Below are 21,956 nucleotides of genomic sequence, written 5' to 3' on the forward strand. Positions count from 1 at the left end.
CAAAATTCAAGAAATTGACCGCAGAGAATGTGACGTAAGTCACGGGGCATGGGCACCTTTACGCTTGACCGCATTGACACATCAAGCAATCCCCATTCCAGGAAAAACGTATATCTGGGGAAGGCATAACTTCAGGTTAAAGCCAGCTTGGAATCTCACCAAAAGCAGAAGCATCAGAGAACATGCTCAAAAAGTTTGAGATAATGAGTGACTCTCACTGACACTTGTGTGTGAACATTCTATCTTAGCATTTCTGTAAAAAAGATTATTTTTACTGTTGCATACAACTAATCCCGCACTAAGAGTTGCGCTGATACTTGAGCTTTAATTAAAGGCTTTAACAGCTAAGTCTAGGTGGATTTTTAGTACAGATTTATTTGACAGACCCATTTCAACTAACATGCTGTCTTTTCATTGTAGCTACTACACACAAGTGTCTTTAACACCAAGATAAGAAGAGACAGAGCTCTAGCTTTGGATAAACAGAGGCCCCATTCTTCGTTTGCTTTGCTTAAGGAAACTTCGTGTGGGACTGAGCGCACTGTTACTTCATAGTGGATCTTCTTGTTATTTGAGGTTAGTTCGCATCTGGGTTGGTGTTATTTTTGTCAAAATCTGTGTGGGCTGCTTTGGATTTGATTGGTAATAACTTGTTTTAGTATCGAGCTTTGTGTATTTTTAGCATGTTGTCAGATTTCGCATTTTGAGGTTTGTTTATTATCAGTTTCTTTTCCTTGATTTTTCTTGCACTGAATTTGGGTGGCTTTAAGTTAATTAATGCTCAACATTGGATCTGTTTTCTTGTTTCACAAATAGATTAGATAGATAATAAAAAAACTTCTTCATGAGCTGGCCACCACATTCCATCTTTAGCTAATTGCAGTTGTGTGTATTTTGACCTTACAGCCTTGCTTTCTTGCACTTTAGTGTGCTTGTATATTTTGAGATGGCATTTCCTTGATTCATGGACTTGACTGACTTATCAAAGTCTATATTTTGGAAACTGGAAAGGACATGACCCGTAACCCACAGGTTCTGGGTTTAAAGAACCTACCAAGTTGTCTCTACAGTGTTTTGGCCGTTAAAGCTGTATTGAATCTTGAATCAAGTTTTGGTACATTCAAGTTATGGTGTATCAATCTTGAGATCGAGTTTTGATATTCAAGTTTTCAATATCAATCTTGGGATCAAGTTTTGAATCTACCCAGTTGTCACAATATTGCTTTGCTAAGATGCATTTTCTACTGGTAATTGCATCATTCTCAGAGAAATTACATTTTCTCTTTAAATTATTATTATTATTTTTTAAAATTCTTTTTTCATTTCTCTGTTTGTGCATCATTGAAGTCTGTTTCAATCTTTGGTTCTTAAATCAATGAATGTGGGTTCCTACAAAACCTGAAGTTTAGCAATTTTCAGGAGTTCTTATCCTTTTTCAACAAGCAGTTGTGGTAAACATAGAAGATTAATTATTTCTGTAGCCGAATAAAGATCTGTAAGCATATCTGCTTTAGTTTATAGCTTGTGTTGTGAAATCTTTGCTCCATTTTTCTTTTCTTTGTAAAGATTATGATATGCTGTTAAATATTCAAACTTGATTTTGGCTTCTGGGTTTTTTCTTTTTAATGTTTTTTTAAGCTGAACACGTGCAGCATAAATTGTGTAGTTTAGCGATGAGTGGCTGTTGCAATTTGCATATTTTATGCCATTTTCAACTCAATTTTGTCAAAAGTGATTTCTGTCATTCTTCTTCATTTGAGAAATATGGATTGCAGAAGAGAATTTTGAAATTCGAAGGACCGCCACTAATTTGAGCTTATCATTTGATTGCAGCTCATTTTTCTTAGCAATGGGGATCTTCCTCTCCTTGTTTATCTATCTGATTTCTTATCTCCCAGTAATTTTGGCTCGAGATGTTACACGTGTTACAATTTTTGTGGATGCCACTAAAACAGTTGCTACGAATGATGAACATTTTATATGTGCTACTGTGGATTGGTGGCCTCATGACAAGTGTAATTACAATCATTGTCCTTGGGGAAATTCATCTGTGATAAATTTGGTGAGGCTTGGAAAATCATACTTTTTTTTTCAGATTCAATACAGCTTTCTTATGATTTAATAGCTCCATGCAATTTGGTATTTTCAGGACTTATCTCATCCTTTGCTCGCCAATGCAATCCAAGGTTTGGGAAAATTGCAGTTCTCATGATAATCTAGTACAATTAAAGTTTGATGACAATCTTTGTGATATTTATTAGCATCTTAAAGGACACTTAGATGTGAGAATTTTATGTGACCCTTTGAATAAGATACGTGTTAAAAGCCTCTTGGATGCTAAAAAATAAAAGCCCTTTGAATTTTATGTGTTGTGATAGCTTTCCAGAGCTTGAGGATAAGAATTGGAGGTTCATTGCAAGATCAAGTGTTGTATGATGTTGGAGATCTGAAGGCTCCTTGCCATCCATTCAGAAAGATGAAAGATGGGTTATTTGGTTTTTCAAAAGGATGCTTGCACATGCAAAGGTGGGATGAGTTAAACCAATTATTTAATAGAACGGGGTAAGTTGTATGACATTTTTGTCTAATCATTAAATACCAAATTTTCTTGTCGATTATTAAATCTCTGATGTTAATGTACCAAGGTGTTTTACATGGTCAAGTAATCTCAATGGAGTCAAATATATCTAGTTTGTTCTAACATAACACGTGAAAGAGAACTCCTACTAACTTACAGTGTAGTTTATTTTCTTAATCTAAAATCGCAACCGATCTAATAAATTCCTTCAATTTCTTATATTTTGACAGTTTTCTCCCTCAAGTGTTTTGACTTCATTGAAGCTAACTTCTCATCTCTTCTTATTCAAGCACTTCTTTCAAGTGATCTAGTGGTGCTGGGTTGGAGTTTGAATGCCCGCTGTTGTCCGAATTTCTTATTATATGGGACATATGATTTTGTTTCAAATCTTTCCTAAAACTATTTTGATTTTGTTTCAAATCTTTCCTAAAACTATTATCATGTCGATTGTATTTTTCTTCTCTTTTTCTTTTCCCCCCAAACATTTTATCCTAATTTTGTTTCTGAGTGTTATTTTTCAATTTTGTACCTATGGTACATTTGTCATGATGTCAGCTTAATCTTACATTTGCAGGGCTATAGTAAGTTTTGGCTTGAACGCACTCCATGGGAGGCACAATATTAGGCACAATGCTTGGGGAGGAGCTTGGGATTCTAATAATGCCCGTGATTTTTTAAAGTATACTATCTCAATGGGATACCAAATAGATTCATGGGAATATGGTATATCTAACATTAGAATTTTCACAAATCACTTGGTTCATTTACATCTTTTCCCCCTTGCCTCACATCTATTTTTGCTTTCATTCTAGGTAATGAGTTGAGTGGAAGAACTTCCATTGGTGCAAGTGTTGATGCAGAGCTATATGGGAAAGACTTGATCAACCTCAAGAATATCATCAATGAATTATACAAAAACTCATCCTCAAAGCCCACAATTTTAGCACCTGGAGGATTCTTTGACCAGGAGTGGTATGCTAAGTTTCTTCAGGTCTCAGGTTCAAATGTAGTCAATGGCGTGACTCATCATATATACAATTTGGGGCCAGGTCGGTTTGTGTGTTAGTGATTTATTTTCATTTCAAACAATTCATAGATGCATCTAAGGTGGTGCTGATAATAATACAAAAAGTACATAAAATGAAATAAATACACAAGAAAGTAGATTTATAAGTGCAAAAATTACTCGTCTCATTGTTACCATATGCTGAGGTTATTATGCAGTCTTCCTTGCAATGAGTAAGATGGAGTTTGTACCTTCATTAAAAAGAAAAGAACTGAGTAAGTTGTAATGTGTTGCATGTATATCAGCTGCATTGAGCATTTACTGGTTCCCAACGTCCATTCTTTGAGTTGATGTATGAATGATTTCCTTATTATAAATGAACCCCAGATTATTATTGACCCTCAACTCTCTGTATCATTATTTTTCATTTCCCATCCAATGAACTGTTTCATCTCATATAAAATTCTAGAACATAAGATCTTGATCATGGATTTGAGGTAACTTTCAGGCATTATATGATGAATGATCCCCCTCCTTTGGGCAGTAAATTGTGAGGACATGAAATGTTGTCTGACATTTATGAAATTGCACCATATTTTGTTTCTAAGATAGCAAAGAATCAAAAAATCTTTTCGTCTCTCAGATAATATTTTCAATGAACAAAAGTCAATACCTGATTTTTCAAAAACAAAGTTAAAAGTGATTATTCTTCATTTCTCTCCTATAGCGAAGCATACACATGAAATTTGATAAGCTGCTATTGTTGCTCTTCTTTTGTGATTGGAGCATCTGTCTGTTTCAGGCGTTGATCCCAATCTTGTGAGTAAGATACTGAATCCCCAGCGCTTGAGCAGAGTATCAGAAACTTTTGGTAACCTTAAACAAACCATTGAAAAGCATGGACCTTGGGCTTCTGCATGGGTTGGAGAATCCGGTGGGGCATATAACAGCGGTGGTCGTCATGTGTCTAACACATTTGTGAACAGCTTTTGGTGATATTGATTTTCCCAGTAGCTGTTAATATATTTATCTTCATTCCAGTTTATCAATTTAAGCATTGTTTATATTAATGCAATTATTTTTCTATTAATTGTTTTTAGGTACTTAGACCAGCTTGGAATGTCATCCAAGTACAATACTAAAGTATATTGCAGGCAGACCTTAGTTGGTGGGAACTATGGTCTCCTCAACGCAACCACATTCATTCCGAACCCTGATTATTACAGGCAAGAGCATTAACCCTTCCCTGACCCAATTTCTTGAGCTTTATTACAGTAGATTATATGTTATTTTAGCGGAAGACTGGTCTAATACAGAGTTCATTCTTTATTACAGTAGATTATATGTTATTTTAGTGGAATACTTGTCTAATACAGAGTTCATTCTTTTGTTGAATATATGGTTACTAAACAGTGCACTTCTGTGGCATCGATTAATGGGCAAAGGTGTTCTGTCTGTTGCCACCGATGGGTCGTCGTCTCTACGCTCTTATGCCCATTGTTCAAAAGAAAGGGTTAGTGTAGTCTTTATTTCAATTTCACTTCTTATTATTTGATGGGGCAGAACATAATGTTGGAAATGAAACTCTTAGGAAACTGTGATAGTTCAAAATGTCAAGACTATGAAGTCTATCACATGGTCCATAAATAATCCAACTGCTTGTTGGCTATTTAACAAAATTTTTGGCTCAAATTTTTGCAGGCAACATCACAGAGACCAAATTTTGTTAGATTTGAACTATTCTATTTGCACCTTTTCTTTTTAATTATTTGAAAACCTGTTTTACAGTTAACACCTCTTGCTTCCCAATACCTTGTTGGAAAACCGGTGTTTCCTTTTTCCATTGACGGGTTTTGCTTATTCAGTTTTGAACAAATCATCTCTCATACATTGATCTTATTCTCCAGCTTCTTGACGAATGTAATTCTTTTTACAGGAGGGAATAACATTACTCCTAATCAATTTAAGCAATCAGACTGATTATGTAATCAGTGTTCACAACAGTATGAACATGAAGCTGACTGTGAAAGGAAAAGACATCAATGGAGAAAGTTCTTTATCTCGAGATATTAAGAGAGCGGTTTCTTGGGTTGGAAGCACAGCATCGGATGGGCATTTAACCAGAGAGGAATACCATTTAACTCCAAAAGATGGGTACCTCCAAAGCCAGACAATGGTCCTAAATGGGATTCCACTACAGCTGGCAGAAGATGAGGGTATCCCGAAGTTAGATCCTGTCCGTGTTGATGTGAATTCTCCAATATACATCACTCATTTATCAATTGCATTCATAGTATTCCCAAACTTCAGTGCTAGAGCTTGTGTAGTATGACATCTCTTAAGTCTCTTAGAAAGAAATAAGGGCTATATGTGGTCACCAGTCAAGGTTCATAGTTTGCAGAATAGTTAATGTATGGTTACAATAATCCTGAGCAATTGTATCTATAACTGTGTAATAGTGTTTTTTGGGTAATAAGTTTTGCAATTAACAATGCAGTGTAAATGTTTTTGCTGTCATTTACTACTCATAATACCCTGCATATTTACTTGAGACCTTTTTCATTTTGAATGATTCGTGTAAATTTCTGTTTTTCACTGGTTGCAAATTCACTTTGGATTCTGGAAAAAGAGGGAAAAAAAAAAAAGAACAAGAAACATAGTCATGGCCAATGTGGGGAGACTTTCTTTTACCAGTTGGCGAATTATGATCTTATATTGATTAATTCTATCTTTAGCTAATAAATTGTTTGTCTGCGACTTTAAAACTGATGGAAGCAATCAAAGGTCTAAATATGCAGTTACTTTTCCCACTTTTAGAAGCAAACGGGTTTAGGATTTATGTGACCTGCAAGTTCAAAGTATTTGCCATCTGACACTAAAAAGAGAGAAGAAAAAGAGGAAGTGCTGTGTCATTTATAATTGAAGGTGAACTCAGGAACCAATCTTTAAAATACACATATTCACTATATCATTTAATCAATTTGAACTTTAAACATACGGTATTGTATAATGCAAGACAATTACAAGACAGCATCTCTGTTACAGAACAAATCATTTAAAAAGCAAATGACATTCATGATAATGGCAAAAATATGTGCTAAATCAAAACGATCTACTTACCTAGACAATTGAATTATAAACATCCCCAGCCTTGACTTCCTTTGAAGATACAAGGTGATCAAATTGATATTTTTGGCATATAATTAAGAGAAACTATGCATCATTTTCGACTAAACTAGAAATTCCGTGTCAGTAAGCTCAAGCACCTTGTGGATTCCGATGGGATTTACACCCGGCCGGAATGCATTACCTTCAATGTACCTACAGCCAGCCAAGAAAGTGAGAGCATGGTCATGTTACTATATAATCAGTTTACAGAGGTTACTTTCCCCGCAGTTTTGGAGTGAATAAAATTAACTCACATTTCTTTCAAGAAAGGATGCTTATAGAATGCATCTGGGATCCTCCCTGAAAATTGATTATGATCCAAGTACCTGAAATCATTGTGGTTCAATATAACACAGTTAACATTTACACAGAGACATTGTATCAGTCTAAAACTAAGAAAATAAATTGCCCAAAGAAAAGCAAAGTTTGTCCCCTTAACTTAAAAAGATACTAGTTACAATATACACACTTTTAAGTAAAATTTCTTAGAAGAAAACAATAAACAGTATTGAATCCGGTTACAATCCATTATCCAAAATAAGGAAACTCACAGGTAAGTCAATTTAGGAATATGGGCAAGTGCTAATGGTATTGTTCCAGACATTTTGTTGTGGGATAAATACCTGTAACAATTGCAATAACAAGTTCAACAACCCATAAATATACTGATGAAGAAAGAATGTGATAATGAGAGTGATAAATTAAAGATCCTAGACTGCAGCATACAGACAATAGTAAAACTTACAATATTTCCAAATTAGTCAAATTTGCAAGCTGGGCAGGAACTCCTCCAGTCAAATAGTTGTTATTCAAGTACCTAGATATCAGAAATAACTGAAGAAGTCAGATTCAACCTGTAAACAAACAGAGCAAAAATTCCACAAGTAATTATCTTACAGGTTGCGCAGAACTGGAAAGCTTCCTTCAAATCGGATGAGTTCCCTAATGGTACCAACCAAGTGATTGTTACCAACATCCCTGAGATCATGAAGTACAGTTTCTCAGTTAGCAAAAGAAATGGAAGTAGGAAACCTTTCTAATAAATGTATAGAGGGAGAAAGAACATGATGCAAGAAAAATTTTCCATTAGAGAACTGAGAAAAGAGAAGTGGCAAATTACAAATGCCGGAAGTTAGGTAAAATCCCTAATTCGGGTGGAATACGCCCAGTTAAACGGTTTTCTTGAAGGTAGAGGTAGCGAAGCTCGGGTAGATTAGCAATCTCCTTAGGAATTTCACCCTTAAAATTGTTGAAGCTCAGAGACCTAAAGGCATATTGGGGGGAAAAAAATTACAATCAGAAAGATGTACAGAGAGAGGAAGAGAATTAAAACCCCCGTGAAACGGAAATTACTTACAAATGCGTCAGTCTCTTTAATTCTCCAATCTCTGCAGGAATGACATCTTGTAGTTTATTCCACCTCAAATTTCTAGAAATGACACACCAAAGTTAGTGATCAAGAAAATCATTGTCACCATAAAAACAGTAGGCACACATTATATCAAAAAGAATACCCATTCGAGAATCTCACAAGCAATAGTAGTCAACATAGAACCATACAGATAATGTTAAGGAACCTTTAATTTCATACACCTTGACGGCCAGCGTCTTCTAATTTTTTTTCTCTCTTTTTCCTAACTTTTCCAAGGACCAAAACATTTACATGATTCCATTCATACAAATCAGCTTCAATATTCATTATACATACACTAAGATCTCTGTACCTAGGCACAACATCAATGTAGCACTTTGAACTGTTTATAGGCTTTAGTATCTGTCCAAAATCTAAAATAAGTTAATTCAATATCAAGGACTTATAATATTCAATTTGTAAGTAAGGAAGATATTAGAAACAGAACCAAAAAGATGAGGAAAAATGAAAAAAGATGCCAAAAGTCAGTGGCGCATTGGGAATAAATTAAATTATTATATTGACAAATTAGTGCGATTACTTATAACAGTTTACAGAAGAGGAGGGTAGAGAAACATACAATATTCTCAGCCGTTTTAGCCTTCCAATTTGAGGAGGGATAGGCCCAGTCAACTTGTTATTATGGAGATCCCTGAAACATTAACACTTGTAAAATCAATAAATGAATAACCAACTTGACTTCTCTAAACTTAATCATCAACTTAGAGGAAAAAAAAATATCATCTAAACAAAATTGCTTAAGTAATTTCTTTGAATGTTAAAACAAGGAACTCTGTTTTAGGGTACCAGAAAATGTTTTCAAAACATTATAGAAGTATTATCTCCACCTCACATGGAAATTGCTCTTAGGTTGAGGAGATCCAACAACAGAAATAGTAACAACATGACAGTCTTAACTACTTGTATTGTAATATATGCATGCTATTAGCAGTGAGGAACGCCTAGATATGTGATACATCTGCATATAGATGTGCAGTACATGTACCGAGTGTCTTTCATCCGGTCAATTCAGGAAATAAACTGCCAAAGTACTTAAGCTATGAGGCACGGAAATTTTAAATCGTATAAAAATCAAATCCACAAATTATGCCCTCAAATTTTAATATTTTGTTTTATGCACAAAAAAAAAAAAAAATACAACACTAGATTCTCAGTGTTGTATTCCATTTAGCTTATTAGAATGACCAACAGATATGGCGCAGTGATCCATAACCACACAGTTTGGATATACATGAGCATGCAACAGTAGCTATGCTTAAAGAGGGAAGAATTGAGGCAATAAATATGAAATTAAATATCCAATACAGATCTACTCAACTTCTCCAAATGCAACATAATGTACTTGAAAGCCATACAAAGACACTCCAAAAGACATAAATGAACTTAAAGCCACACACTGCAGAGCATATGGATTAAAAGGAAAAACATTAACCAAACCATGCAACATTAAATAACTTACAGTCTTGTTAAGTCCAACAAATTGGTAACAGCAATTGGAAAAGGCCCAACAATTGATACTGCATAAACTTCCCTGCAAGGATAATGATCAGAAAGGTCTAGGTCAATTTTCAGTTTCAGACATATATAGTTCATTTGACAATTTTTCTTTTTACTTTTATTTTTAATTTGCTATGGTTAGAAATTGTTCATAAAGTATCATACTTACAGTTCAGTAACCACTCTGTAGTCTCCCTGAGTGGAGCATGTGACCCCAGACCATGGCGGTAGATCACCATCTCCACAGGGATCATCTCCAACCCATGCATAGACCACTCTCCATCCAAGCGACGCTTTAATCTCATTTAAAGCTTTCACTGCACCCACCGAAAAATCAACAACAAATCACTTTAATTGCAATATACCTAAGTTAACTAAAGCCATTTCTTAACAATATTTCACTTCAATTGACCCAGATTTCAACAACTCCGCCCCATAATCCACAACTAGCTGACAGATAAAAGCTGATTGAATACGTTATATCACATTCATCATTAACATCAACGAGATCAGATCACACTTATGACCTAGCTGTATAGCTAAACAAGCCCATGATTGAAATCTCGACTGGCTCATGATGTGATGACACATATTAGCTAGAGATTGTCAAATCTTAACAATGCAACCTGGAATGTTACTTTCCCGGGAACCAAACGGAGAAAATTAGACGAAGAGATCTATGAGGAAGGGGTTCGTTACCATCTCGCTTTAGCGTTTTGGATTGAGCGGCAGTGAGTATCAGAGAGAAAATGCAGATCAAAGAGAGTGTCCGCTGACACGCCATTTTCAGAGCTTAGATTTGGAAAAATGATTACTGTTTTGCTTTCTATTAATCTCAACTCAAGTACTCAAATGGATCATTTTCGGATCTGTCGGTATTTATTTTCTCGCTCCGGATAAGCACACCAAACGGGCAAAAGGGAGGTAAATAAAAATTTAAACAAAAAATTATACGATTTGAAGTCCTTAAGTTTTAGTAAATTATAATTAAGACATAATTTGTAATTATCTTTACATAATCCCCTGCTGCCATGAGGTTGGGAATTAAGGTCAGTTGCCTCTTTTTATCTTTCTTTCTATGTGGGTTTTTAAAGTTCGTCATTTTTTCAAATTCTCTCCAAATTTATTAGTGTTACAAAGATTTTGAGATATTATGGTAGAATTTTTAGATTTCCAACAGATTATTAGAATTGTATTTTCTATCATTTGAATTCTAATAAAAGAGTTGTTTTAGAAAATATGAGGTTATTAGTTTAGAATCTTTACCATTTAAAGTGGGAGTGAGGAGTAATTTTTTTTATTATTTAAATTATCTAATATATTTTTCTCTCACGGGACACTTGGCAACAAACGATAAAAATAAAGAGCTTATTTTCATGATAATTATTAATTTTGTAAACAAATAGAATATCAAACACAATGTCTCAATAAGAAAAAAAAAAATCTATCGCGTTCCATTCACTTCCACTAAATTTAAGTTCTTCTTGATTTTTTATTTTACTCAAGCAATCATTATAGGTATATGATAATAAACGCATATGATACAATAGAAAAATATTTATTTTTATTCGTGTCCTCATGCTATAAATTGCATCTGTTGTTGCAAACAAATAAGCTGCTGTCTTCTTTTTGCTTGTCATCTACTCTTCTACTTCTCTTGCCTAGTTTTTCTTCTATTTGTGTTCTTCATCTGTTGGGGAAAAATCAGGTTTTTAAAATTTTTATAAAACCTTTTAAGGACTGCTCTCATATAATATATAGGAATACGTAATTCAGAAATCGTACCTTAAAAATCTGAGTTGGCTTTTTCCACTGAAGTGATTTAGGCTCCTAGATCACGATCCGCCACCACCACTCCTGTTAGATCACGATCCGTCACCACCACGCTTGTTAGATCACGAACTGTCTCCAATGATCTTCCAGGTTATGACTCAGGTTCGATCTGCACTTGACGTGTGGGCGCCTTTATCACTACCAAAGCAACTAGCACGAGAAAATTTTTCTCTCAACAATGGAGAGAAAAATCTTTTTCTGTATAAAAAGTGGCTTCTCTACTTTTCTTTAGGGAAAAATAAGCCTTATATATCTCCCTTTAGTGAAAACCCTAGGCTCCAAATAATGCCCTAAATAAAACTCACGTTTATTTACTTTTTCAATAGGGGACCCACCTTGTAAAATAACATAAGGCCCCTTATACAAAAGCTAATTAAATGGAGCCTCCCACTAAATGATATATTTAGGCTTTTGACCCAAATCGCTAGTTATCTTACTTATTAGTCCAGTAGTGGTGCAGTCAATTAAATGAGCTAACCCAGGGATCATTTGGGAACATACAAAAGTGGCTACAATAATTAGGCCTGTAATTAAACTAGCCCAATTATTTAATTCCAAATCTACTCCACTAAAAGATTGGAACTGACTTCCATAATTGTATGCTCGAATAATAATTCGTCCCAAGCCACATTGATTTCTTTACTGCACAATCCTTTGTACCACATCGTTAATTAAATTGATATCTCAACTGTCCAATCAATTTAATAACATCTTATTCCTTGATCCTTACTGGTTTTCTCTAATGATCATTTTCAACATACTAAATATGTTGACACACTCTGGCCAGAGAATTCTATGATCAAGTGCCGAAAACCCATCAAGAGATGTGTTGTACAAATTCTATATTGTTAATCCATAACTCCAATACTCATAATTGCTCCCACCAAGATACCGGGTAATCTTGACCACAAGAATGTGTCGTGCCCATTGGTAACTCAAATGGAATAACAATTACAATCATGAAATCATAATTAACTCAAGATTAAGATTACAGTAAAATCAACGCCTATGAGATTTAATAAGTCTGACAGTTATTACAAAGTTAATTAAATCTCATATGTGATCCTGTTCAATGTAGTCGTACTACATTAATAAATTCATACATGATTAAGACAAATCATTCAATGAATTTATTACAGTCTATACCTAAATAAAGTGTCCAACTTTATTTATCAACTGCGAACTAAATTTATTTAATCATAAGATAACTTGTATTTATGTCTTCTGTGAATCCACATGGTGATCACATAAATACATATAATATGATTAAATGGACTTTAATACAAATATTAATGCAATTAAGATATTTGAATAAAATACCTCATTTATTTTATTAATCAGAAAAATTATTTATTACAATTAAATAAACACATATGCTTTTAAAGAGCATATTTTCCCAACATCATCTTCTCTCTTGATTTCTTTAACTTCTTCATGGCTTAGCTTCTTTGTCATTCGGCTTCCTTAACTTCGATGTTCTCTTGGCTACTTTTTTCTTCTATTTTTTTTTTCATTGCTGCTACTACCACTCTCTGTTTTAGTTTTTCTTTAGCTTGTGATCTTCGGCTTCTCTTTGGCTTCTAGATTGCTTGAATTCTTTCTTGCACTGCTTCCTTGTTGCTTCTGTGTTCGTTTTGCTTTTTCATTTTCCTCTCAAGCACCCCCTTAATTCCTGCAACCTCGGCCTCTCACAAACAACCTTGAGTTAATGTATTAAAAGTGTCACTTCCTCATACAATTACACATGTCAAAAATATTAACCTCCAACATCACTAAGTTTATAATTAAATTTAGTTGACATTATTCATTAAGACAATAACCTCAAACAAATATGTTTTATTTATTTATTAACAACATCCATTTAACAAAATACTGCTACAGATGTATGATAATAATTGTCGTACTCATTCTATCCATCACATCCATTTAACAAAGGAAAATGCTAGTTGCCCCGGGTCAAACCCCGAAAAGTAAACCAAAATGACACCGCTTGATTTTTTTTTTTTCTTTTTGCTTCTCCATAAAGAGTTCTGCTATTTGTCCCGGGTCAAACCCAGAAACGGCAGCATAGGTCGTCGTTTTCGGCTCTTATTTTTTTTGTTTTGATTCGTTTTAAAACGACACCGTTCTGCTTCAATTTTTTTTTCTTTGCTCTGATTTCTTCCTTCTCTTCATTTAACCCAACTACAGACCCATTGCTTCTTCTTCTTTGTTCTCTTCATCGACCGACAACCACGTTCGTTTGCAAATCCAACTGCAAATCCTTCAGAACCCAGCTGCCCCTTCATTTGTCTCGTTCCATTTTCCTTCATCGAACTGAAATACAGGATGGCTGTATAGTCTCCTCACTCCTCGTCTTAAGCTTAGCCAGTCCCCATTGTTGTATCCAACTCCAAACCCATTTTCTGATGCTCCCGTCTCTCTCTCACATAAAGCAGGCTTGCTGTTGTCTGAGACTGACTAAATGTCCTCTTCCCCAACACTTTTCTTATGGAAGCTCCAAAATTTCTCCTCAGCATCAGATTCCAGTCTACCCAAAGTCACAGCCCTTGAGAACTTAATTAAGATTTGGCAGCCATTCGCAATCCCTAGTCTATTATTCATTAATCTAGTCTCATTTGGTCAGGATAGTGGTATTTTATTCAAGTTAAAGGACATATTTTGCACTAGTAAGGATATTGATGTTTCCTTTCCGCACTTGATTTGGGTGCTTAATGCCTAGTGTTGAGGATGACTGATGATGAAAATGAGATTTTAGTCCGGAAGAAACTGTGTGCAGATTTGTTTGCATTTTTGTTTTCAATTGCTCTGCATTTTGTGATGATTTGATGTGCAAGTGACTTCTGCAATTTGTGCTTTGTTGGTTTGTAATTTTTGTTGAATTGGTCTGCAATTTATGTTGAACTGGTCTGCAATTTGTCTTGCAACTGTTCTGCATTTTACAGCTCCAATACAAACTACAAACGAACTTATAGGGCTTCAGATTTAGAAGAAAAGACATAAACCTAGGTTTGCTTTCACTAGGCTGAAACGACTACGTTTCATGGAAGCAAAAAGGAATCAAAGAGGAAGAGAAAGAGGAAGAAAAGCAGCTGCGTTTTTTCTGTTTTCACTGGGCTGAAACGACTGCGTTTCATGGAAGCAAGAAGGAAAAAAAAAAAGAAACCAAAACGATGTCGTTTTGGTTTAATTCGGGGTTTGACCCGAGAAAAGTATCATTTTCCCTCCATAAAACGTACCATTTGAACTAGGCAAAAGCAAACCCAAACGTCTTCCTCTTCTCTTCGTTTCGCCAGGGAATGACATAACCCAATCCACTTCCTCTCCTCTTCGTTTTGTTCTTTTTGTTTGCTGAAAATAGTATATTCCCTTTCCTTCCTCGACTGAGATCCACCACAATCTGCCATTCGCTGAAATTTCCTAAGTCAAATGGCAAAAAAATGATACAATTGCCACCCATGTCATCTCCCCCTTTCTTCTTTCTTTTTTTTATTCTTTTAAAAGCACTCAAATTTTAATGCCGACAACATTGAGATGTGTAAAGCTTAATAATAATTTTATGGTAAACTTAAATGGTCCAAAAGTTTTTTTTCTTTTTTTTTTTAACTTTTTTTCCCCATTGAATGATTGACGTTGAGACAAAACCCATTTCCGCATAAGATCAATAATTTGAATTAAATTAAACTAGTTAGCAAATTCAGTGTTAACTTGACTTGAACGTGTGTTTGTCAGAAAAATTTCACAGTTGCTGTTAATGCCAAAACTCAGCTTTTATGGATAATGTCGAAACTCATCTTTGTTCAAGCTTTTGCTTTTGCCTTGTCTGAGCCAAATCCTATCATCTTCAAGGAAGATAAGAGTTTAAGGATTCTGCATTTCGCTCGGGTGTGGTGAAACGAAGAGGAAGAGAGAAGCATTTTTCTGAGTTGATAAAGTAGTTGTTTTTCTGCGTTTTTTTGCTTTTACCTGGGTGAAACGACAACGTTTTATGGAGAAGCAAAAGAAAAAAAAATCAAACAGCGTCGTTGACCTGGGGTAAATAGCAGAACTCTTTAACAAAACATAGTAAGAGGAGCACGCATAAAAAATTATAAGTCGTCTTTATTTGTGAATATGTTAGAACTCAAGGACTTAAAATGTTAATACCTAAAATGCAAATACAGCTATGATCCAGCGAAACGACGCGTTTATGCGTTTTTCAATCAGAAAAAGACATGCGTGCTTTGCCGACCTCCCTTGATTGATTTATTTTCCAGCAGCAAAAACGCTGCGTTTCAAGCCGCACGGGGCATTAAATTTCTCTCTTTTGCAGGGAATCTCAAAAACCCAAGAAGAGAACAAACAGTCACAGCGGGTTCGTCTCTCTCGATAAAAATGGTGTCACCAGGACAAGCAGCGCCAACCAGGCCCGAGATTTTGGGATTATATCGGGCACTTCTACGCGCGGCGCGTGAGTTCCGCGACTACAACATACGAGAGTACACGAAGCGCCGGACCATCGACGGGTTCCGCGAAAACCAAAACCTGACCGACCCGGAATCCATCTCTTCGGCCTATGCGGAAGGGAAGAACCAGCTAGCGATTGCGAAACGACAAGCTGTCGTGTACTCACTCTACGCCCCCAAAGTGAAGAGCATCATGGAACTGGAGAATCCTGCTGATTTGATCAATTAATTAGGTGACATAGAAATTTAATTTTATTGCAACTTGTTCTTCAGTTGGAATTGGTTCCATAATTTTGTTTTGTAACAGAAAAAAAAGCCACGTCTTTTAAGAAAATATATTCTCTAATCTATTTTAATTAATAAGCTGAGCTGAAATCTGACGGATAGATTGGTTCTATATTTTTAAATTGTCTGGTTCTAGTTTTTTTTTTCTTTTTTTTTTCTTTCAAGGAGGGTTTCGTGAATAAAAAGAAAAAGCAATAAAAGAACTTATTCATCATTGTTGTACTCGTGGAGCTATGCTCTGAATGAAAAGATGTTAACTATAGTTTGTCATTGTTTAATTGCATACTTTTTAGAGTAAAATTGAATTTTCATTGTGTGGTTCTTGGGCAGACAAATTTTCTGGGATCTCTTTAAGAATGAGGAGGATGCTGCGGCTAGAATGACTGCTGCAGTTTAAAATTTAGTTTAAATTTCGGGGTGTATGTGTGGTCTTGTGGAACTTAAGTCTTTTGCCTTGCAAAACCTTTGGAGTTTATTCTGATTGCACTGTTATGCGGTGCAAATTTGTTTCTTGAATGGTTGAATCTCTGGCATGGCAATGAGATGGAAAAAGATTGAGGGTGTGATCCAGTGTCTGGAAATGATAATAGAATTGGTTTAGTTCTCTGCTGATTGTGTTTAAGGAGAGTGATTTTACTTGGTGCTTGAATGATGAAGTCGGATACTCATTTTGTTCTCAATATTGAATCACAGTTCTATTCTTTTTCCTCGTTGCTTCTCTAAGAAATCAAGGACAGTGATTATCTAGTATAAGGGATTTAAGTTTCTGTGAGTGGGCAATGCAGCATTGTTCATCAAGACTGGTAGTGCATGTGCTGTAGACGCAGGACATATCACAAAGAGAATGTTAAGCGTGTGCGTGTTTTCCATTTTTGTTTTTTTAATGTTTGGGTTGTGTTTGCACACGAGTATAGCTATGGAGCTGCTGGCACCATCTATAAATCAGATTTGGTATGATGCATCCTTCATATGCAGTATGCACCTAAGAGGTCTCAAACCTACTTGTGGGAATAGAAATGTGTTTCCACCCAATTAGTGATTTTCCCTAATGTGTTTTAACTTGAATGGTAGTTTTGCGGCCACATGTTCATTGCTTAATCCATGGACGGTTGAGCATGCCAGCTGGGTTTTTTGCATCAAGTTCAAGTGGCAATTAAACATGGCAGAGAAAGCTCATTTTCCTTTGGGGCTTCGAAGATTATCTTAATTCTCAAGTGTGCCGAAAGCATGCTGCAACAGCGGTGCAGAAGAGCAGGATGCCAAACACTATAAACATTCAAGCGCGATCAAGGAAAAATTGAATCTCAATTAGAATGAATTACGGTCATAAATTGTGTGAATGAAAATTTACTGAAAATCCAAATCCATGTAAGATCTATCCGTATCCAGATTCATATATCTGCACGAGTTACAACAGTTGAGTATCAGCAGATCTGTCCCGGAAGCAAATCTGAAAACTCTACTTTCCAAGTAAGCGGCGACCGCGTAGATTAGCATCCTTCACACGAATGTTTAGCACATCCACGTCGTCATCAAGATAATCCAAACTCTTGTTCTGCCTGCAATTTAGCATGAGTAATCATTAATCATACACACACCCGGCAATGTTAAATCCATAAGAAATGGTTCAACTGGGTTCTACAATAATGGCAATAGTAAATTGACAAGCCACGTAAGCATGGAGATGCAGTAAGAGTTTCACTGAAACAATAAAGCATACCTGTCAATTTCAGACCCCATATCTGTAGCCATATTTTTTAGTTCTCCCAGAATACCACTTAATTCAGATAGTGCATCATCCTGCTTTGACTTTTCTACCTGTAATGTAATCACAAATAAAAGATGATGATGAAATTATGATATCAGTACACATTGTACACTTGGCCAACAACTATGCAATATATTGATATGATTTCTATTGATGAAGAAGCAAACACTTCAGCAAGCTGAGATCTAATTGCTTAAATAATTATTAAAAAAAAAAATACAAACCTCAATTTTCTGATAAGCATCTGTGGGTTCAGGCAGTCGAGCTCTTGTGTTTGACTGTCCTTTGGATGTGTTATTTAATCCCAACTTCTCTCTTTGCTCCAAGTGGTTGCCCCTTCTTTGGACCGGGTCATCTGTAAGAACATGAAAATCAGACACTGTATGCTAGGGAAAAAAGAAAATGAAGGGTAAAGGATATTAAAAAATGATAAATAGCATGTGGTTGAACCCATGAAAGGCAAGAACCATGCTAGATCACCTCTTATTTTCGTGTTATGAGTCTAGTAACCAACATAATCTTATTTTTAGAATAAAAATCAACAGATAGGGTCATGCGTTGTATAGGAAGAAAAAATAACCTCTAGTAATAACAGGTCCCATAATTGGACGGGTCTTCTTCGGCTTCCATGTCCTAGAGAACATCCCACCTAGGCTTCCTAAAAGCTTTTCACCCTGTAATCAGCATTCAATGATTATGGAAGTGCTTTGTACAGTCTATAATTCGATCCAAAATGTCAATAAAACAAGAAAAAAACAACAGGTAGGGTGTCAGATGAAAAGCCAGAGAATGAAAATTTTTAAGGTCGGAAGGCATGTCCAAAATGTCATGTAAAATTGTAAAACAGCTGATACCAGCGAGGACAACAAATATAAGGCACATATAATAAAAGTTAACCATATGTATATAAGAAGAACACACAAAAGGTTCATGTTATCGATTCAGAAAAATCACTAGCTCCATCTGCTGTTTAAACAAATACCAACTTTATTGAGATTTAAAATATTTATTTCTGGTCAAAATAATAACCTTGAAAGCTACAGAGTAGATTACTCTGTACGATTTTGATAAAGAATTTCTCCACATATATTATTTTGATGAAACAAAAACCATAAGCTAATTAAATGGGAGGGAGAAGCACCATGGTTGATGGTACTTGTGGTTTAATATTAATGGTGACAGTGTTCAAGTAGTACTAAAAGATAACATTGTGCAAGCAGGAAACTTGATAAGTTGGTTATGCTAGGAATGTGATTAGGAATGTGAGTATGTGTCAATGCATCTAGTCAAACTTGTATTTAGTACGATAAAATTATGTACCCCGTCACATTATTTAAAGCTCTAGGTGAATTGCAAGTGATAAAAGCCATACCCGACTAAGATCGTGATCAATGCTGGCAGCAGTATAGTGGGTCCTGGTAATTTGCTCACCCTGCTGGTGCAAGCTTACCAAAGTCTTAGTAGCATCCTCTCTAATCTCTTCAGCAATCTTCAGGCAGCCATGCACTTGCTTTGTAGTGTCCTCTGCCTTGTAAACAGCATAATCCTCCAATTCTTGCACAGACTGGTTCTCTAATCCACCAGAGTCACGAAAATCATTCCTATATTTGTTTCTCGCAGCTGAAGTAAGGGAATATGAGGACACTGCAGTGTTCTCTTTTATATCATCATCATCAAAAGGATTAGTACTAACTTTTGATGTAGTTAGGTTGGGTTCAGAAGAAGTCCTTTTTGAGGGTTTAAGAGTCTGCTTATTATCCAACTCATCGTCAGAATCAAACGGGTTGGACCGAGAAGAAACCTGGTGTCCGGGGTCAACAGAATTATGCCTACCAACCCTTAAAGGAGATTTCTTTAAGCCAAACATTCTTAAAGCAGAGCTATTATTCAAACTGAAGAGAAATCGATCTATCAATCAATGTTCCTGAAAATAAAAAAAGGGAAAAAAAACAAAAAAAAAAAGCATTTCTGTGAGATTGTGATGAGGTTATTCAAATAATTACAATAATCAACAAGTTTAGCTGAATAAGGTTGCATAACATTTGAGTTCCATAATACAGACTAGTAGGCGTGATTCAGGAACAAATAATCAGAACTAGTTCCCAAAAAAAAAAAAAAAAACCAGCGACCCAAAATTCAAATAAGAAAAACAAGATCAGCGAGAAAATAAACCAGAAGAAGATGTTTCCATTAGAGAAAATTTGATAAAAAGAAATGAGAGGAAGACAGTAAGGTTACAAATCTAATTAAAGATTTAGGTTGACCAAAAAAAAAAGGCTATGGAAAATAATCATACCGATATAGGCTTTTTTTTTTTTGAAGAAAAAAGATTAAAAAAATTATTCATAAATATGCAACACATCTACAGGAATGAACATAATATGACCGTTAGACTAATATGTCACTTGAGCGACCGTTCAACAGAAAAAATAAAACAGGAAACTTTTTCCTCCAATTTTTCTCAGAACCAAACAGAAGATCCAAAGGGAGAACAACCATAAGCCTTAAAAATGAATTGAAAAAAAAAAAAAAACCACAGAGATACTGAATAGCTGTACCTAAAGATTTCAAATTCTCTAATTTCAAGAAAAAAAAAAAAGGATTTTGTTTGATTAACGAGAAAGCAAGTTGATCTCAAAGAAACCGACCGTACGATGATAACAAGGAAGAAACAAACAAACAAACAACACAAGACAAGACAAGATTTTGAAACAAACCCACATAGCAGAATCTAAAATCAAGCAAAACCCAGAACGCAGAATCAAGAAAAATAAGTAACTAAATTAATCGGCAAAGATTTTAGAAGAGTATCTTTAACCTGAGAAAATGTTGCAGAAAATCTTGCAAGAGCGCAAGAATCTCACAAGGAATTAGTCAAAATGAAACTTTGCGAAGAAAGAGCTTTACGTTGTGAAGAAAGATTTGGTGGGTTTAAAACTCTAAACGAGAAAGAGCGAGCGAGCGAGCCACGGATATAAATCGCGTGGAGCGAGTTCTCTGAAATTGGAACAAGGATGAAAGGAACTGGTAAGAAACTGGCTTAAGAGGGAAATTGGACTTTGTATTTTTCTAATTTATTTATTTCTTGGGCATGCAGCCTGCTCTTTGTTTATTTATTTATTTATTATTATTATTATTTTTAAATAAAATTTGAAATGTTCAAATGCGGACTTGATCCAAAGACTGGGAGAGGCGCCCCACTTTGACGAGAGAAACAAGACTTTTTTGGCTCTGTTTTGGTAGGGACGCGCAATCATGGTTGATTACGGCGACGTTTCATTTTATTCAATTAATTGATTCTTTGGAACAAGTTTTATGAAAAAAAAAGAAAAAAAAAAAGGCGTGATGAATTCTGGAATCAATACAATAAATAAAAAAATTATGTTTGTATTTTAGAGTTGGATTAGAATTAATGCATTCCATAGTTGACCTTGAACCTATAGAAACCGAGTTGACAAATTGGAATTACTCTGTTTTTTGAGTTGTAATGACTTAGTTTATTATTAATCTTACGAACGGAATGTGAGTTGATTAAGTTATTTATTATTAATTAAATATAAAAATATGTTATTTATTATTAATGTTAGCCGGCATTTCATTTTAGATTTTTTGGGCCGATATGACAGCTTTTTTTTTCTTTTTTTTGGTGGTAGAATAATAATTTTATTAATTGTGAGCGTAGTCATTGAATATTTGAATGACACATATTAGTAGATAAAAATTAGAGGATTTTTTTATCATTATTGTTTATTTAATAGACAAAATGAATATTTAAATATTTCCTTAAATGGAAAAAAAAATCCATATATACATATATATATATATATATATATATATATATATATATATATATATATATGAAAATTAAATAGGAAACCATTGCTTTTGTTTTGATCAGGTAAGGTCATAAGGTGGGAATGAAACATGCCTCTAAATTTTAATTT

The 21,956-nt window shown here is 34.9% G+C and overlaps 4 protein-coding genes across 5 annotated transcripts; 2 read left to right on the plus strand and 2 right to left on the minus strand.

The window, feature by feature from the left end:
- Nucleotides 1-91: 91 nt before the first annotated feature.
- Nucleotides 92-6,132, plus strand: LOC18046736 (heparanase-like protein 1). The gene is made up of 11 exons (XM_024189408.1): nt 92-226; nt 421-576; nt 1,834-2,062; nt 2,150-2,186; nt 2,379-2,562; nt 3,153-3,301; nt 3,391-3,627; nt 4,387-4,576; nt 4,685-4,810; nt 4,998-5,097; nt 5,521-6,132. The coding sequence occupies exons 3-11, from the start codon at nt 1,850-1,852 to the stop codon at nt 5,914-5,916; spliced, it is 1,632 nt and encodes a 543-aa protein (XP_024045176.1). The 5' UTR covers nt 92-226; nt 421-576; nt 1,834-1,849; the 3' UTR covers nt 5,917-6,132.
- A 396-nt stretch (nt 6,133-6,528) lies between these two features.
- Nucleotides 6,529-10,561, minus strand: LOC18046737 (probable leucine-rich repeat receptor-like protein kinase At1g35710). Its single transcript, XM_006440629.2, has 11 exons — nt 10,381-10,561; nt 9,851-9,998; nt 9,644-9,715; nt 8,744-8,815; nt 8,110-8,181; nt 7,873-8,016; nt 7,650-7,730; nt 7,498-7,569; nt 7,304-7,375; nt 7,007-7,078; nt 6,529-6,905 (listed from the first exon to the last, which is right to left on the minus strand). Exons 1-11 carry the CDS (start codon nt 10,463-10,465, stop codon nt 6,815-6,817), a joined length of 981 nt encoding a protein of 326 aa, XP_006440692.1. The 5' UTR covers nt 10,466-10,561; the 3' UTR covers nt 6,529-6,814.
- A 5,192-nt stretch (nt 10,562-15,753) lies between these two features.
- On the plus strand, nt 15,754-17,436 carry LOC18046738 (LYR motif-containing protein 4). Its single transcript, XM_024188540.1, has one exon. The coding sequence runs from the start codon at nt 15,889-15,891 to the stop codon at nt 16,186-16,188; it is 300 nt and encodes a 99-aa protein (XP_024044308.1). The 5' UTR covers nt 15,754-15,888; the 3' UTR covers nt 16,189-17,436.
- Nucleotides 17,437-17,532: 96 nt separating this feature from the next.
- On the minus strand, nt 17,533-21,111 carry LOC18049554 (SNAP25 homologous protein SNAP33). 2 transcript variants are annotated; one of them, XM_024188539.1, is made up of 6 exons: nt 20,920-21,111; nt 19,385-19,936; nt 18,593-18,686; nt 18,237-18,367; nt 17,965-18,062; nt 17,533-17,803 (listed from the first exon to the last, which is right to left on the minus strand). In XM_024188539.1, the coding sequence occupies exons 2-6, from the start codon at nt 19,877-19,879 to the stop codon at nt 17,704-17,706; spliced, it is 918 nt and encodes a 305-aa protein (XP_024044307.1). In that variant the 5' UTR covers nt 19,880-19,936; nt 20,920-21,111; the 3' UTR covers nt 17,533-17,703. The 2 variants fall into 2 exon arrangements, with proteins under 2 accessions (XP_024044307.1, XP_006440694.1); XM_006440631.2 differs by having other exon boundaries at nt 20,831-21,111.
- Nucleotides 21,112-21,956: the final 845 nt, after the last annotated feature.

The sequence above is a fragment of the Citrus clementina genome, unplaced genomic scaffold, assembly GCF_000493195.1.
Source record: "Citrus clementina cultivar Clemenules unplaced genomic scaffold, Citrus_clementina_v1.0 scaffold_3, whole genome shotgun sequence".
NCBI classification, from domain to species: Eukaryota; Viridiplantae; Streptophyta; class Magnoliopsida; order Sapindales; family Rutaceae; genus Citrus; species Citrus x clementina.